The sequence below is a fragment of the Mugil cephalus genome, chromosome 13 (genome assembly GCF_022458985.1).
Source record: "Mugil cephalus isolate CIBA_MC_2020 chromosome 13, CIBA_Mcephalus_1.1, whole genome shotgun sequence".
Classification (NCBI taxonomy): Eukaryota; Metazoa; Chordata; class Actinopteri; order Mugiliformes; family Mugilidae; genus Mugil; species Mugil cephalus.
Genome location: NC_061782.1, coordinates 9,342,628 through 9,362,029, shown reverse-complemented (window position 1 = coordinate 9,362,029; position 19,402 = coordinate 9,342,628). Strand labels below are relative to the sequence as shown.

At 44.8% G+C, this 19,402-nt stretch overlaps 1 protein-coding gene across 3 annotated transcripts in view; it reads right to left on the bottom strand.

Annotated features, from left to right (window-relative positions):
• The window catches only part of macrod2 (mono-ADP ribosylhydrolase 2), a 396,798-nt gene that overhangs the window by 273,080 nt on the left and 104,316 nt on the right, over positions 1 to 19,402 (bottom strand). For all 3 annotated transcript variants that reach the window (XM_047602588.1, XM_047602589.1, XM_047602587.1), the window contains exon 4: positions 6,479 to 6,508. In XM_047602588.1, coding sequence (XP_047458544.1) covers positions 6,479 to 6,508 — 30 coding nt within the window. The remainder of the gene's footprint in view (positions 1 to 6,478; positions 6,509 to 19,402) is intronic.

The following is a 19,402-nucleotide window of genomic DNA, read 5'->3' as shown; positions in this document are numbered from 1 at the left end:
GCTGCAATATGTTTACCGCAGCAACCCTGAGGGAAGGAGAGGACCAGACTGCGATATCACATGTATTTATTTTCAACAAAATGATTCTGAGAGTTTGAGATGACCCACTTGTGCAAAATAGCAAAATCAAAAAGTAAATATATAAATAAAAGCACACAAAATGGAAGTCGAGAGCTTTAAAAACAATCGCGCGCACAATTGTTTCACGGCAAATTTAAACACTTTCCAAAGACTTTAAGCCAAAATGTAAACGCATCCAGTGGATTTGAAGGATCCAAGGTTTTTCAGTCCTTTCGCCTCAACACACGGTGGGAAAGATTCTAGACCCGCAAAGCCCTCCACCTCAAATGACCTCTCAGCGGCGAAAAAGCATGTGAGACTCTGTGTCAGACTGAAAATGATACTGAAAATAGGTGGTCAGGGAACTGAGAATCTCCGGCTCAACTCTCCATCTCGGAGAAACAATCCTATTTACCCTCAGACCTTTAAATCCATAGCAGATTTCAATACACTTTAGGAAAAAGTGAAAAAAATTTCCTTTGTGGAGTTGGCTTTGCAGAACAAAACAGTTTCCAAAAGCCACAAACTCATTCGAATTATGTGCTGTGGCGTTGGGCTACACCTCGAATGATCTCCACGTATCATGTGCACACAAAAATAAACTCAAAGTTTGAACTCTACAAACTGAACTGGTTTCCAGTAAACTAAAATAATAATAATAGAGGTGTGACGGGAGAATCTTTGAGTCTTTGAGTGAGCATGTCTCTGTGTGGTCCCGGTTGGCTCCACGTATCAAAGCCCTGTAAGGTCTGATATGCTGATATGCTGTTTAAAGATAGAGCCTTTCCCTCCTCACCCACAATGCCGTGCCAGAGATCAAGTGATGCCGTCAACTTGCTAATGACACGACCGCCGCAGGCAACGGCCGGCAGCTTGATTTATACATGGGGACAGCGAGGAATGATTCACAGGCTAATCGAGGAGCACCAGGGCACGTGGATGCTATATGCTGCTCTCACTCGCTCTTATTCGCGGATAAACACCTCTCCTTTTTTCCCCCCTACTCTTAAGCATCAGCATCGCACATCCGACCAGCCCGCTTAAAGATGCTCGCGACGCCTCTGCGACTTAATCTCTTCCTCCTTTTGTCCCAACTGTTCCTCACTCTGTCCCCTTTTCCTTTCTAGGCTCCCTGGCCACTTCTTCTTCCCTTCCCATTACAATGCGGCGCTAATCCTAAATATGGAACCCACTGTTGTAGGACAAAATGAATGGCCCAATCATTCTGCATCAATTAGTCCATCCATCACTGCTGATTGGAGGAGGAGGAGGAGGAGGAGGAGGAAGGGGAGGAAGGGGAGGAGGGGGGGTGTTCATGGCGACTGCTCTGTGCGGTGGCAGAGATGGCAAAAAGGGAGTTTTCACACCAAAATGCAATTTTCACCACAATCTGACTACCAAAAGGTGACCTTGTCCTGCTAGTTTCAATGAAACGTCCTCCAAATAACAGCGTTTCCTCCTTTCACCGAGATGCTTTGCACGCGCTGAGCGTTCTTAAACATCATCCAGTAAGTACCCAGTGCATAAAATAGCATAAAAATCACTTAATAGCTCGCTACACTTGGGATTTGTGGAGTTGTTTTATAATTCACTCAGTAAGTATAATTTACAAAATGACGTTTCCGCTCTGCAAGAATGAGGCCAATTCAAGTCAGAGGGTTTTATTTTTAATTCAAACGAATATCAGCAGCTCAAGCCAGAGTAAGAAATGGGAATGCCCCTCATTCATATACGAAAAGGCCGACGTAAATATAATATATACTATAAATATAATACCAAAGAGGAGGACTGACACACCTTTACGTTATTGCTGCCTCAACGATACGGTTCATTACAGCATAAATACAAGGCACGCCTTGATCAGAGAGTAACTAACGCCCAATCTAAAAACGAGGTGATAAGTAAATCCCAAGGGTTCCCCGCCGACCGACGAATCTTTGCATTCAATTTATCATTTTACATTATTTAGGCTACTCCGTGGGGAAATACGCCATCTCTGTCATAAGTTATGCTAATGGCTGTTACTACCATCTGTGAACTGAGGACCATCAGTCAAGCATAGAGTGCCACGTATGAGTTATGAGTATAATATGTCATCTTTGAGTGATTCGTTTGGGAGCTTCCAGGGGAGCCGGCGTAAGGGACACGAGGCCATCTAGGCTCCGACCGTCACACAACACCATCTTATATCTCGGCCCGCACTCTTCCCCCCCGCGCCGAGCGACCGCCTCGGTCGCCTCCAATCTACTCAATAAACAAGCCCTCGGGCAGGACCCAGACGCAGGATAATGGTTCACCTGGAGGTGACAGGAAAAGAAAACAGAGCTCTTTGCATAACGAATGGACGCGGAGATAAGCGCGGTGAAGCACTTACGAATCTTGATAAAGGATTATCCAAACATGTCTGAAACTGAACACATTGTCTTTTTTAAGCACACTGGTGCAATGTGTGCTTGCTAAGAGCCGGCCTTGCAGTCACTGCAGAGCTCTGCTCGTGGTGCACTGGTGTTGTGTTGAGCTGCTCTGGTCGAATAAAGTCACCGCAAGAACATCGTGCTTTCACATTTCACTCAACGGACAGAGCTGGGACTTAATTAAATTGTAATGCGCAGTTATTATGCGGGCCCGCCGCCTTGTCATGTCACTGTGTCTACATCCTATAACATAGAACCGTATGAGTACAGGGTGACATGCAACGGATAATAACAATGAGGGTAATTAATTGCGTATATTTCAATGTGCTTGTACTTGCTATGACTCACACCACTGTCTAGGAAACTTGTGCGGGAGGAGAGCTGAGGGCCCACAGCGCTACAGCCTATGTTATGTAAGCAATGACAGAGCTGGTGAGTTCAGTGAGCGTTAGCGGCCCGTGGCTAAATTAGCCCCAGTCAGGAGGCACAAAAAAACCACCGCGCGTGTGCCCCCGCTGCTCGGCTGGAGCGGAGAAAGGCGGCCCAACCTGAGAAGAACGATTTGTTTGGGTGGTCTAGTTAAAGCCTAGTGCTAAATGGGCAACGGTTCTGGTTAGAATGCTAATGAGTCAATTCCCCTCCTGGATGGAGACATCAAAGGCAAGTGCAGCTCCCTCTCTCCGGCTACACGGGGCTTCGTGGTATCATTACGTGGCTCGGCGTGCGCTCGAACGCCTGCGTTCGTGCACGCGTGTGCGTACGCGCGCGTCAGTGGGTGTGCGACAAATAGACAAATGTGGGGGGGGGGGGCGGGATAGACGGCACGATGTTTACATTAGATCCGTCCCTTCGGGACCGGGGCCAGCATCCAGCCATGCTGTGACACACATCACACGAGCAACCCGGTACCATTCATAATCACCCTCTATTCACAGAGGCCTCATTTAGTGTGCTATTATCAGAGATCATTGTTATTTCCCTCTATGTATGTTTGGAATCCCTTTGAGACCAACATGTCTCACACAGATAACAGTACTATTTTGGTTAACCCCATTGTGTACGTATTACTGAGGACGCGCAACCCCGGAGAGAATTCCCATCAGCGATTTCTAAGGATTTAATAGAGCATCAGGGCATAAGAATATTCATTTTCAGTTTGTTTTTTCTCTCCATAAATAATGTTAGAAATGTAGTAATTGTTTTTTCTAACGCCAGACTTTCTCATCTCCTTTCTTATTTGCTATCACGGATGGAAAAGCTGCTTTACCTTCTATACCTATAGAGGAATAACAACAACAAAAGCACTACAGAAAGTGCGTAGGCAACTTACATAAACCGAATACTTTCGAGGCCCACCTCCAAAACCGAGAGAACCGAGCACGGCTCAGGTGCGCGAGGCCAGCATGATGGATCGCCCTGTTGTGCGGCTGCCCCTCCGCAGAGCCCCCGAGAAGACAGCTGCGAGATAAGGAGGGCTTTATATGAGCGCGCATCTCCTCCTCGAATCGATCCCCGCCGCCGCCGAGGCAGGAGGTCTTCAGACGCCAAACCGCATAGATAGAGGCAGAGAGGGCAGGCGGGGTGACAACGGGGGGAACAGTTTTTGCAGGTTTAGCGGCCACCTCCGCCCGATAAAGACACTGGAAGATAAAACCCCTCTTGGCCTCATGCAGATAAAAGACAAACGGCGCGGAGCTTTGTTTTAGGGGTGAAAATAACATTTCCAGCTCTCCGGTAGATAATAGTAATCTCTCTCCGGTTATAATCATCATTTTCCCCTATGGCCAAAACACGAGCACACTCTTTCCAAGAATGCACATATAAGAAATTACAAAATACTCGTGACTTGACTTGTTGTGGACGTTATTAACCAGAGAAATGTAAGTCTTAGCATTTTACAGTTAATTGACCTTGTATCTCGTGCCAGCGAGTTGGCAGGAATAGCATCGCTGGGAGTCAATTAAGAATGAAAAGAGGCTTTGCACTCAAAAAAAAAAATAAAAAAATAAATAAATAAAGGCACTGGCTGCAATTAGAATTCCTCTGGAGTTAATAGGCACAGCTGCAGGTCACAATCAGCTGAAATGTTTTCTTGCGAAGTGTGACGTTAATTGACACATGAGATCCAACGTTCCAGTGTTGACAGCCGCAAATTCAGCCTCGCTTTTGTTTCTGCTGCGTCGAAACGCAGCGAGCTGTAATAGCACCTAATATTAGGCCAAGACAAGGCCACATCAATCAACGACGACTAAGATTTGAAGAACAAAATAACAATAATGAAAATATAATGGCAAAGAAAATTGCTTCTTATGTTTCTCCGTATGTGGCAAATCAATACCGAGAAGTCGAACGCGGTGCAGACAGATAGCAATCAGCGGGACGGTGCGGCTCGCTTTACGGGGCCCCGGCTTGGTTATGGAGACGCATGTTCGTGACCTCTGATCTCAATCACAGAAGTTCTTAAAATGGTTGCGCGCTGAGGGCCTCTCCATGTCACTGATAGACAGGGACTCCGCGCTGCAAGTTTGCGGGGGTATCCATGTACCAGACAAGATAAGAGTCACTCCAAGCCGCATGATGAGATGTGAGTAAGGTTTCAACTGCTCTGCGTACGCTCTTGTGGGCACCACGGGTGCTGAGCAGTCAGCTACGCCGTGTCTTTCACGTCGCAGTGTCTGAATATGTTTTTAGGTTTTTGCTCAGGAAATTTATTAAAAAAAAAAAGTTGATAAATTAAGACGAGAAAAGCAAAACCAAACTGTCACCGAGCACCAGCATGGTTATCTATTTTAGTCAGGTGATGCGCACAAGCGCAGAGGATAAACATGCAGCTGTTAGTGGGACTGTCACAATAATTTAATTATACCAAGCTGATAATTAACTGTCACACAAACATGTAGTAAAGCAAATAGACAAATGCCACAATGGGACTGACGCCGTGGCCCGGGTGGGCCTCTTTTTTTGTAGGGGCGCTGGATCTGCAGATTTGCGGTATTTTTGAAGCAAATCAAGTTACTGAGCTCTCCGTTTGGATTAAGTCTTTACTGTTTTGCTTTCACCCAAATAACAGCCCCAATGGCGCTTTCGTGTTTTTCTTTGCGACCAAATCCATGCAACTGTCCATAAATGTTCCCAATAAACCAGAGAGGAAGAATGGGACCCTATGGGATAACATTAAACCTCAAATGGTGGAAAACATATATGACATTGTTATAAAATTCTGCATTCAGATACTTTTTATGTAGGTAATTGTAATCAGGAGATAATTTAATAATAGTTATAGTCGCAAAAAATGTATTTAAGATGAATTAAAATACTCAACATGAAAGAGATCTTCACATGTAGATGAGGTGCGTTAGGTAGTCAGATGTAATAAGGTTTACTGTCATGGTTGGGATCACAGTGTGTAACTAAAGGCTGCAGGAGACACATTTGAAGTGACAGCTAACACAGATGGATAAACAAATCAGGATGAAGCATTGACCTTATTTCATTGTCATATCATCAGAAATCCAGCTTTGGAATAAAAAAAAAAATAATAATAATAATTAACATTCCACATGTAACTGGGTGCGTTTGACCCCAGCTTCATGTACCAGTGCTTGAAGAATGATTATTTCAATCATGTCACTGCAAAAGTCAAATTTCAGAAAAGAAGAACAGTGGGGTTGGGCTGTAGTATTCTACTCGACTTCCCCGCACATTATTCCCACACCACAGTCGGCTGCCTGAGATTTCCTCCGCCGCTTTGATGATAATGTTTTTCGGCAGGCCACCAAAGTAATGACCGTGTCTCGGTGCGGCACAGCGCAGCATTCTTTTGCACCACTTCGTCCTCACGATCGGCCACGTTTGACACTCGAGACGAAGCAGACCGCCGCGAATACGAGAGCGCCGACGAGCCACGTGTCTTATCTTACAAGCGCAACTTTAATTGCTTTAACACCGTATGAGCGGCTCAATGAAATTAAATGTTGTAATAAAGAACAAAGGCGTTCGCTTACCTCCTCCTCCTCCCAGAAGACTGGAGTTTGCTGAAAAGGGAGAAAAAAAAATGGGTCAGTAAATTTAATAATGATCACTGAACAGACATTTCAGTTGAGACTGATACAAATGCCACAACAAATTCCACTGAGATTGAGAGCGGCACCTAACGAAAATGTGCCGTTTTTTAAATTTTTTTTATCGCTATTTTCACAGCTCTCGAAAGGAAACTTGTTTGCGCGGGTTCACGGAGGGAGCATTACCTGAGCAACGGAAGGCCCCAAATTGGCTCGAGCGATTATGTTGTTAGGATTTTTCGCAGTTAAACCTGCAACCACACATTTTAAAACGCTAGCAATAATAGATTTAGCTTCCAGCAACATCGCAGTCATCCAAAGATAACAAGTGACACGAATGTCATCCAATAATTTGTTTATCACATCTCCGGTAGACAGGAACGATCATTGTGCGAGGAAGCGCGCTTTTTCTTTAAATATTAAATTAGCGAGTTGGCAGCAAACGTGTGATTCAGTGAGCAGCTAATTTCAATATTCACTCCTTGGCAGATTTTTTTTTTCTTTCTGTTTTTTTTTTGTGCCTTGGCGACATGACAAAGTTTACGCTCGATAATACATGTGATTGATTGCGGGATGAGACTACTTCGCTATGGAAACATAACGCGCAAAATACTTGAGCTGAGAGGATCGAGCCTCCTGATCTACGAGAGTGAGTCTCACATGCAATGCACACGATCGGGCATAACATTATGACCACCTTCCTAATAATGTGTAAGTCTCCAAGACAGATGTGACTGGGTCTTTGGGCCTTTGGGTCCTATGAGTTGAGGGGAGGTGGTGGGGCTCTGTGGATCATCCCACAGATACGTGATCAGTTTGGGATCTAGTGAACTTGGAGGCCAGGTCAACACCTTGTGCTGCTTTTAATGTTTTTGTGGGTTGTTCCTAAACCGTTTTGTGCCATTCCTGTGGGGTGGGGGTGCCTGCCTACATCCACGAGATCCTCAGTGGTCATAATGTTATGGCGGCTCAGTGTAGAGTCCATATACAGAACGCGATCAGCTTTCAGGCCGAGCCCTGTGCTGTTCATGAATGACTCAAACCCCAGCGCTGACTGGTTCAACCGAAGGTAACTTGTCGGATTGATATTCAGAGTGTATCATTAAAAATGGACCTATTTTTCATTTTGCCCTGTCAGTCAGAGGCATCCGCGGCACACGAGAGGAGAAAGATTAGAGGGGATTTAAAGTACATCTGTTAATTTGCGCGCTACAGAAAGTAGGTATCCTAGGTGTTTGAAGTGTAGTTCATAAAGCGGGCAGTGGGAGATTCATACACCGCAACATGTCTTTAATGATCTTCAGCTCCAGCTCCAGCTACAGCGGCGGCTATCATTAGCAGCGAGCACCACCCCATTAAAAGCTTATTATTTCTTTAAAAATGTTTTTTTTTTTGTGCACCAGCGACCGATAATGAACACGTGATATGAGGGAGAGCTCTCCGATCACATCCAAAGTTCCGCGGCTTTTTTCATTATTTTTGTCCGTTAGAGCAGCTTCTGGCGTTCGCTCGGCTTCCACATGTTTCCGCGGAGCCATTATGGCTTCGCATTGTTCTCAGTCGAGCGCCACACATTTGAGTGGGCCCGACAAAGAAAACTCTCCCACTGCAGAATTTATTTCATCAAAGGCCTTTTGTTATCCGAGCGTGTGTGAGTGCGTGCGTGCGCGCGTGCGGCGCGCGAGCGTGTGTGTACAGTACAGTGCGAGCGCGGCGCAACATACACGAACAAAAAACAGCAACATGTACTGACAATCCGCTGTCATGTTTACAATAGCACCTCTCCAGGTTTTTCTGTGATGAAAAAGACACTCGTGCTCTTCCCGGCTTTTGTTTAGCTCTGGAATCTGTCAGCCATCAACAGAAAGCACACAACCTAAATGTGAATCATTTCCAGAAGGGCCTTTTTTTACAACCAGCTTTCTGTTTTAAAAACTTGGGACACGGTGTGCTGGATTTGTAAGGCTTTGTTCACAGATATGCACTTAAAGGTAAAATGTTCGACAACTTCCTTTCGTGTCGTAAATTAGTTATTTCAGGGTAAAGTCATAGTTTCAGCATGCTAGTTTTCAGCAAAGTCTATCATCATTGTCTAGTCTCCCAGGGAGTCTTCCTATTCCTGAGCTATTAAAACACTGGGGTTTAATTACCTGACATTATGGAAATGCATGCCTGAGGGGGGCGCTTCATTTACTCCACACCTAATCAGAGATTGGAGATGTGGTTGCTAATCAGACTGACGCGACTCTGCTGCGTGCGTGCGTGTGTGTGTGTGTGTGTGTACGAGGCAGAGGTAGTAGTGGCAGTAGTAGAGAGCAAGTTAGTCCCGGCGTCGAGGCGTTAGACGCCGTCTAACCAGATATGATTACACAGCAATCGCGCGGTGGGAGACGAGTAGGGTTCTCGTCTTTGATGAACACGGAAGTGAGGAGCGGTAAAGGAGGCCTTTTATTTTCACAATGCATTAATGTTCACAACGCCACGAAATATGTTTGGCGGTAAAACGACGACGTGCGCACAGACATACAAATCGAGGAAGACGTAAAACGCGCCTTAATAATGCATCTCCGAGCACGAGGCAAGTAATAAGCAGCTGGTCGGGACGCTAACCTACAGCAGAGCGGGGAGCCACCCCGCACCCTCGGCACCAAAGGCTACGAGAGCGCGTATTACCGGCTTCGACTTGCCCAAGAGAGGAGCTTCAATTATCCCGAGTGAAAAAACGGAATCAAAACGGAAATCCACGTTTGGCCACATCCACCCCACAATGCATATTTCATTGTGCACGTATTAATTATGAACCAGCTCTCCTCGCTGTTTTGCCTGCCCTGGGCTCAGTCTGGCTATCTTGTGGGGGATCAACACATTTCTGCCTTTGGGGAAGCGGCGGGAGAGCCAACAATTAGTATTATCAGAAGACCATTATCGGTTCCTTCTACAGTGGCTGAGTGTCTGCGTGCGGAGTTGTCTGTTTGAATGTATGTTTAATGGGGTTTTGACTTTGCCAGCGCGTGCGCCCCAAGAGATTTTCCATTAATCAATTTTTTTTTTCCCTTTTTTTTTCCTTTTTCTTTTTCAAGGGCAGAACAGACCACATGTTCACCTCTAAAAAACAACTGAAAGGAATCCGCCGCCGCACCGGACAAAATACAGCGGCGGGCTTGAGTTTTGAACCAGATTATTACTTGTAGCTGTAAAAAAGGTAAGACTCGAAGGTTTGCAATGACCCAGTTAATGAGAAGTAAGAGTAAAGCCAAAGGAGCGGGCTATAACTTGGGAGTCAGGAGTGCCGGAGTGTCATCCCAGTAGTAACCATAACATGGGTCATAAATCTCAATGGAAAGGCTCCCCGGGCTGCCTGGAGATGGTAGGTCATTAGAAACTGCAGCTCCACGCCATTAGTCTGGCCCATCAAACACATGCCTGAACTGTCACTGTGGGATCACCCACTTCCTGTCTGCCCTTTGAACTCTTAACCCACAAGGCAACCTCCTACACCCCTCAGCCAATAAAAAAAAAAAAAAAAAAAACGAATCCCTGCGACTGCTGTGTATTTTCGCAGCAACGAAATATTGATAACGGGATCCTTGCCGGACCGTTTGACAGGCACAGTTTATGAATTGTGGCACTGCATCAAGAGGCTAGTGCAGACACAAACACAGCGAGAGAGAGAGAGAGAGAGAGAGAGAGAGAAAAAAAATATGGCAAAACCACCCTCTAGTCGCAGCGTGTCAGGATATTAGCAGAGCATTCACAAAAGTGGCTTGTGTGGACTTCAGCGTGCGAGTCACGTGTGTGCACAGGGCGCTGAGGCGTGGATCTGGGTTGCATGCTTGGTGTCGTCAGCAGAGCCCTAGATCATGCAGTTAAATGGGAAGTGCTAGTGCATAACCACAAAACCTCAAGGCAGTAAACAGATCCACTGTCTACCTTCTGGTCCCCGCCACCTTAGCTGAACCCGCTCAGTAGAGGACGTTTAAAGGGTCACCGTATCGCCTTATCTCCGGCTACTGCTTACATGCTTCTCGGTAAGCTCGGAGGTTAATAGAGTACGCCGCGGTGACTCTGGGACAAAAGGTGGAGTATAGAAACTCATAAAAAAAAAAAAAAAAAAAAAGAAGAAGAAAAAAGTTTTATGGTTCAGGTCGCCGGCTCTGCTGCTGAGTCGAAAAAAGTCTCGGTGCAATTTTTCAAAGCAGCCAATATCACCGATGCAATGTAATACAAGGGGCTGCTAATCTCACAGGGATTTAACGAAGTAAATACATCTAAATCAGATGAACTCAGTCCAGTTTCGTGTCATTCAGTGCTGGTTTTGAAGCGTGTCAACAAGGGTGGAATCCAGGTTTCAGCAATTTGATCTTAGACACACAAACCGTCCCAAATAAAAGCACGAATCAGGTCAACAGAGCTGCTCTTCATTACCAAGAGCCACATTTATTTTCATCTGTTGTTCTTTCCAAATTAAAATTCATATCCGGAGCTTGTTTGATGGGCACAAACTAGCGTCTAATAAACCATGAACTGCAAATAGAAGTACTTAACTAGCGGAGGGGGGAAAAAAAAAAAATTCTTAGGATAATTCTTAGAAGTGGTCGACACTAATGTGGTCGTTAGATGTTCCTCTTGGTAGCGCTCTGATGCCTAACGTGTCAGCTCTGAGTGTCGATGTTCAAAGAGTTAGTGGAGTGAGGGGCTTTGTCAAATTCTCTTTGTGGGGAATAATGTGCCGCTCTACACAGAAGACACTTTTCCACTCCACCAGCCGTCTTAACAAGCACTGATACCGTGTGACTGCACACTCACATGTACGCACGCACGCACGCACGCACGTTTGTGTACACAACACCCGGCCCCGACGCAGCTCGGAATATTCAGGCTCGAATTTGATATCTGGAGCAACCCATCTCGTGTCTGCGGAGCTGTGTTAAATTGATGCAATTCTGAAGGGGGAGGGGAGGCGTGGGGGGGGGCTGCTTCGCTTTTAGTAGCTCCCGAAATTCGCACAAATGGAGAGATGAGATGGGAGAAGAGAGGCAACGGTGGTATTTCTTATTTGTGGCACATTAAAAATGCATGCTACACCACACATGCTGCCTCGCCCGATAATACTGGCTGGCATTTTTTTTTGTTCTTTATAGCTTCTAGTGGTCCCTGCGGAGGACTGACTGAGCCAGACAAACTTGCGGCGGAGGTGGCGCGATACAAAAAAAAAAAAAAAAAAAAAAAGCACATTCGCATTCGCATACAATGTGCGCGTCATACATGTGGACTGAAACGCACGGGAGTGACAACGATCTGACGTGAAATGAATAGGTAAGGCAGGAGCAAAGCATTACGGGTAAATATCAGAGTGTTATCAAAGCACTGATATGGCCAAGTATTTACTAAGGGCGTGTTCAGACCCGGCATTAGGATCCGATTGCATGCAGCAGGATTCAGGTGTGTGTGTGTTCAGACCTGGCATTAACATGCGTCTCCGGTTTTTTCGCGCTCCGTATGCAAATAAAACCCGACATCATCTGGGGCGCAGTAGAATATTTTAACAGCTGATGTCTCTAATGGATCACTACAGCTGCTCCAGAACCAGGAACAGCGATGCTTTATGCATGTGCGGAATGACTTTGGCGCGCGCGTTAAGTTATTACTTATTGATCCTCGCCCTGACGATAGTTAGTTCTGCATAAAACTCAGATTATAACTCCAACCCTGGAAGTTTCTATATCACACGTATAGGCAGTCCTTAATGTGACTCAGGACTCGGATCTTTCACATGCGATCTCGACGCGTTTTCACATCTGTCTTTTTTACGAATCTTAATGCAAGGTCCAAACAGACTGTAAGAGACGTCAGCTTGGCAGGAAGGAAGGTTTCAGGTTTCAGTCACAGGTGAGGGAAAAGAGCAGTAACAGGGACATCGATATGGAGCTTGCGCTTCAATTAAAGCGCACATAGAAAATTCCGAAACCATAAGGAGTCTGGATTTTGGCCAAGCACAGAAACCGGCGGCCCAAGAGGAAGCGCTGTATTTGGCTTTAATATCAAAAGTGTGTGCGCAGTTTGGGCAGCTGGACTTTCACAGCCTTTTTTTTACTGCCTCCTAAAACACACATATGACTGATTCAGGCTATAACGCTTCGGTTTAGTTACACAGCCTTGCTAGCTCTGATCGCGAGAGACATCGCTCACACAGTACAGTGCGCGACTGAAGTTTTTATTTTATTTTCCCAACCTGTTTGCATTAGCGCGCGTCTGTGCGCAACAAGCAAAATCAGACTCGCACCTGGAGTATTTCCAGCACGGCAAATTCAATCGCAAAAAAAACATCCTCCGGTCTTCCAAGCCGGCTTTCACCGAGGATCCAAATGTTTTTGGGTTCGTAAACAATTCATAGGACCTTGTAGCTCGCCATGTTTGCCCGTGCATTGAGTTGTTATGACGAATTGATTCGGCGCAGGTAGCACAAAGCAGGCCTCGTTTCTCACGAGTGTTAATGCTCCGTCGACGCTCAGCGCGAGTGAAATATTCATTAAGTTACATGTAGGGGAGAACTTTCAGCTGCTCTGCGTAGTATTTTTAGTTGCAGCTATTAAAAGCTCATTTTGCTCAAAAAATGTATGTGCGAGGCTGGAGGATTTTCTTGTTTACCTTCCCTGCTGTGTGCAGCGGTTCAGGTGCTACCATCCTAACCTCCGCTATTTGTTTTTCTCCTCGCTTCTAATTTCACTTCAAAATACATTTGTTTGCACGAGAAAAGGCGCCAAGGCTCAAAGTACCACGAAATATTGTAATAACAACAATTTGAGTTATACTTTAAGTTGGATTGCACTTTACAGTATCAGCGGTCCATGCTGGTTGCTTGCACATAGCTCATACTGCTTGCTGATAGATGAAATTACATTGTTTTTTGCCGCTTCTTTCAGGAAATACAGCATTAGTATTATGATGTCTAAATGTATCAATGTGACAACAGGCTGGTGTCACAGTGATTAATCCCTCTCCTCCGCAGACTTGTCACCACCATAACAAAGCAACAATACCAGATGCCAAAGCCAACCCACACATCTATTGTTATAATTACCTGACCTTCAAATCCACATTAATGAGCCCAGGATGATCCCATTCTCTTTCATCATTTGGCTTCCGAGCCCTCCTTTTATCTAACAAGGTCACCTTTCACAACACTGCTTCTCCCTGATATACACATCCCCCTCATAAATATACATCCACCTGCATCTGCTCAACCCCCAATCCTAAGAAGGGAGCTTGGAGAAATTACAAGAAAATGAAGCTGTAGGTGGGCCGCGCAAAGCGCAAATTTGTATTTCTTCTGAAGTCGACACCGGGGGAATGTCAATGCCACCAAAGTTAGACACGGAGAACAACTTTCCAGCAACCGGAGTGCTGCTCAATAATTGTTTTCAACAGTAAAGATGGAGCCTGTTAACATCAACGAGAAAGACCCACTGCATGGGATGTAAAGGCACGGAGCGTCGAGAGGGCAGAGTTCATCAGATGAGCAGCTTCGATTCGCTCGCGATTTCTTTTAGATCTCAAATGCGATGCCTTTGTCACAACGAGAAACGATGTCCGCGGTTCGTGACAAACACAGTCGCAGGAAAAAAAACAACACATTACATTTACGAGTTTGGAAGGAAAGGTGAAACGGAGCTGCAATAAGGACTGCTGCAGAGAGCCGTGCAAGGAACCTACCTTATAATTGTAACTAATGCCTAGTAGGCAGAGCGAAGTGCCACAAATGTCCACATAAACACCAGTACAAGTTAATGATACACATAAATGTTTACAGTGGAATAAACTCACACGGTTTAATGACATCTCTGCGTATATCATTGCTCGTGGGTCTTACATGAGGCAGTTATAGCAGGTCAGTGCAGGTGACTAATGCAGGCTCAGGGATGCAAACACATGCATCAGAAGAGAGCTACCAAAAGTTAGCAAGAATATATATACTCAAATGAATGGGAGGCAGAAATATCAGCAGCCTGTACAAAGAAGTGCATACGCCGATCAGCCCCTGAGAGAGGAAGACCATTATCGGTTCCTTGTACAGTTGAAACCACTGAGAGGGGAAGAGAATAACACTGACCAATGTTCTGGATGCAGGAGCAGGATGCAGCCTGACACAGACACACACACAAAAACAAAGAAGGAACAACTACCCATTGCACCCGAAAGGCCCCCACTAACAACATCCTGTCACCAGACGCCACAGGACGCCCTCAGAAGGCCCACGTCCATCTCTGATGAGTCACAACTACTTTGGAGGCACAGAGGAGACATACACAATATTAGGAAGGTGGTCATAATGTTATGCCTGATCACTGTAGGCAATGTTTTTTTCGATGTAACCCTTTACCGGATCTGTTCAGCTCAGGAGTAGATTTTCATTCCTGAGGAGCAGTGCAACAAAAAAGTCAGACCGTGGGAATGTTTGCTTTTCTGATCTCACCCGCGTTGCGGTATCAGCCTTTAGCCACGATACCACTTGCATCCAACTGTTGCGCAACACGCGCATCACATCTCAAATCAATATATATCAAATCAAAAAAAAAAGTTCAGTGAAAATGCAGTCTGAAATGTTTACAGTATAAAACAAAACATAAGTGAGAGATATAAGATGTGAACATAGTAAGAGGGTGAATAAATAAATAGAGACAGTATTGTTGCAACAACGTGCAGTGATGAATCCAGTATGAAGCAGCAACAGAGTGAACTAACAGTGGTGAGCACTGTTATGTTGCGGCGCTATTGCAAACGGCAGGAAGGATTTCCTGAACCGTTCGTTACGACGGCAAAGCTGATTGAGTCTGTGTGAGGCGGAGTTCCGCTGTCCCTGCAGTGTGCTGTGGAGTGGGTGGGAAGGAGCATCCCCGACTGTGAACAGTTTGTTCAGTGACCTCTTGTTCCTCACTGACTCAAACGTCTCCGGCCGCTGGCGTCTCCGGCACTAATGCTGCTCCCTCATCAGACCGTAGAGTACTTATGGTACGCGGCACTGGTGTGATGGGTGGGTCCTCCAGTCCAGACTGATGGTACTTGTTGGTATGAAACGTCCTCCCCCAAGATCTTTATGGTTCTGACTGCAGTCCTTGTTCTCCTAAAGTCCACCACCATCCCCTTGGTCTTGTTAATATTTAAGAGCAGATGCTTCCTGCTGCACTTATTGCCTCTAGAACAAGTTTTTTTTTTTTTGGTAGCTTGCATAGATCATTCAAAAATGTTGCTTGATAAATCAGCTTATTTATTTAGTAACATCTAAACTAAACACAGCTAATAGTGGTGAAACAAACAGCTAGCTCAGAAGACTGAGATGTTTGCGTCCCTGTACGCTGAAAAAAAAAACAACCTATAAAAGAAATTCAATGAGGCCAAATACTCATTATGAAATTTCCTGGGAAGTTTACTGATATTTCAACCAATATCTGCCAACCCTGAGCACGTATCCCGACTTTGAAGAGGCGCTGTCATCTTCCGGTAGAGATTAAATAGGTTATCAGCAAACTTCACGGGGCCCAATGTCACCGCGGAGCTGTGGCAGGATTTTTTGGCCAGCAGCTGCATATTAAGGATTTATCCTGTTACATTTCTGGATTTATCAGTCTCACTTTAATACAGCCTCCTCCTTACTTGTGATCAGGCCTGTTGGTATGGTAAAGACTCGCGGGCTGCTCAGGGCCTTCACAGTCCACTGACCCGAGCCAGGTACCCGCCAAGCAGCCAGACAGTTCCCCTTACGATATCCCAAATAACATGGCTGGGATTCCTCCAGATGGAAGAGCCAGGACAGCATTAAATTGGAGATCCTCGGCTACTGAAGTGTGGTTTTTGAATCGACTTCCTTTTTACATATCACTGCTTTCTCTTTGCAGGAAATAGAAGGCTGGAAATAAGGGTCTTGGCCTTGATAGCTAGGCTGAAGTATATACACTTAGACTCTATATAGCTTAAGTGCAGAACATTGCATTAAGGAAGAGTGCATTGTCTTTTTTAACACTAAATGTATTTTAACTTCTCTTACTTCCTTAGCAAAATGCACTTAACAGGCACTCAAGAGAATCAATTCCCACCAGCGTCTATTTGATCACTGTGGTGTAAGTGTTGAGGTGATGTGTGAAGTCGGCCCAGGATGCAGACGAACGCAGTTTATGTCACAGAGACCGGTCTCCCCCCGGGAGGACCGACCAGACTGTATCACGCATCAAGGCTATAACGTGCTGTGTGTTAATTAAAAGGAGTTTATCAAAAGCGCAGTTTGGATGTCTTTCTGTAGGAAGCAGCACTGGTAAAGGACCCAATTAGGGGAGAGGAAGTGATTCAGTTTTGTGCAGGAACACAAAAAAAAAAAACTATTCCACAGTATGAAACAGATAGATTAAATAAAATCACAGAATGCCGCAAGTTCTGTTCGCCCGAGTACACAGAGATTAGAAAGTGGCGCTTTTAAATCAATTCTAACAAAGTTTAGATTAAATATTAAATGTCTAAATGAAGACGTGTTAGTCCGGGCGGCTAAAGCGCATGATGAAAGCTCTTAGAAAGACGGGTCAATCCTTCTTGGATGAGAGATGAACTCATAAATAATCATATGTGTATTAATGTTAACACTGGCAGCGGTAATGGTTTGATCATAATGGGAGGTATTTACTTAGAGACTGTTTTACCCCCCCCCCCCTCCCATACTTTGAGGTGCAAAACTGTTTTATCTCCATTACAAAGACAACATCTTCCATTGCTGAAGCACACACAAAATCTTCAGGCCCTTCAAACCAGCGAGAGGAGCGGTGCAGTCCTGCGAAACACGTCTTTGAGTGCAAGCTAGAGCTGTTAAGGTTATTTCCTGCCCTATAAACATAAAAGCTTGAAAAAGAGACGGGCAGCACTCACTCCATTGTTGGCGCGATCTGCCTGCTGGATATTGTAGCTTGTAAATGCTAAACTAGTAGCATCAAAAGATGGTCGACGCCTGCACGCAGCTAAAAGCATGAGTTTGCGGGAACTACATATTTTGCTGATTCTTGAAATGAAATGGCACGGAATCTGTAAAAAGGATATCGTAGCATATCATAGCCTGCAGCTCTCACTGTTCAAAAGGTCATTAATAATTGGCAGCTAAAGAGAACTGTGGCCATAACGACGAGGTCTGAAAGACCATGCAACATTTATGAGAAATACTTCACATGAGCTGGAAAGAAAGGACTGACAGCAAGTTTTAGCTAACAACAATAATAGTGTTGATTCTTTTATTAAGACAAGGGGAACAGGTAAGATTTCAAATACCTGACATGTTTCGACTGTCACCTGCAGTTTTCTGCATGGGATGCTCATTTAAAAAGGTGTTCCTCCTTGAGGTTTCTTGAGGTTTAGCTAATGTAGCAGTCGTGCACATTTGGTAGTGCAACATTTATAACTGAAAATGTCCATGAAATCTCAGGAAACCCGTGTTCAGCTACCCTTTCTTCCAATTCTATTTCACCAGTAAAGACCTTGTTACCTAAATATCAGCAAAATCTGGATGCAAATGTCCCACGGTCAGTAAAGAAAGTGAATGTGCAGCGAACCCCTTCAAGAAACTGGACCTTTTTGGAATCCCCTGTCTCAAACATCGTTCCAAAAAAATCCGCAGGTAGATCTCAAACATGCTGTGCATGTAAGGCTAAAAATACCTCAGAGCCACAAGGAAGAGTGGCTCAAAATAAAGTCCTAAATCAAGAACAGAGAGACGACGACTTTCAGCTGCTACAAAACACACTTGTGCAAAATGTGATTTCTGCATTAAATAAAACATAAAAGTGTGTTAACATTTAATGTTTATTTCGCTTCTAAAGGTTTCCAGAGGTGTCCAGACTTGTATATATAATTGTAAACAGTGCACAGATCCACCCCTTTGCACAACAGTGGAATTGGCTACAGATATGTCATGGAATATTGTCTTAAAACTTCAAATGAGACATCTGAGTCAGTGTGTTATTTTTTTTCCACAAACACAAAGTCACCCGACGGACAAGTTTCTGCTCAGCGTAAACTGCGGCATTTTGTAACAACGAAGCAGGAAGACAATCAGTTTCAGTTCCTTATAAAAACACACCTTATGAAAGCTGAGAATTATACAATCAGACAGGCAGATTTGCCTCCTGGCAGGGTCACCAAATAAACCTGAGCCTGAATAAAACATAGACCTGCCAACGTGAAAAGGTAGGCGTGGGCGTTTTCCCCACCAGCGTCAGTTTTAAGCACCGTTTGTTGGCGTCCTGCTCTGAAAGTCATTTGTTTACATCAGCGTAATTGATTCAATCCATCAGTCGGCTCAAGTGAGGTTTACAGTGCTGCTCACATGTCTGAAAACATCCTGCTAGACGGACGTTTATCCCGTATTAGAAGCCCTATTTCGCTTCATCATCTAGTCTGAAGTCATCCTTTGACAACCTTTTAATGATGTTTAAACCGAGGACGCAGTTTGGCTTAATGGAACCTCTCCAGCTCATCACAGGATATTAGCCGCAGAATAATATGACGTCTCCACATTTGCCACAGCAACTGAAATTATCCGCCGTATCTCATTACGACTCCTCAATCACCTACGTTTGAAAAACGGAGGCACGAACTTGCTAATCACACGCCATTTCACTAGATAAAGCAGAAATACACGTTATACTTCGGAGCTTGATTTTGTATTGGAAAGCCTTCATATGCACATAATCAACCACATTAAGCGAAATAATTGGCACGACGTGTCGCAGGCTCAGAGACTGAACTAGTTATCTTGGGGATACTTAACTAGCAGAATAGATTGACAATGGTTATATCTTTCTAAATGATATCACCGTCCTCCTGCTGAACTTTGCA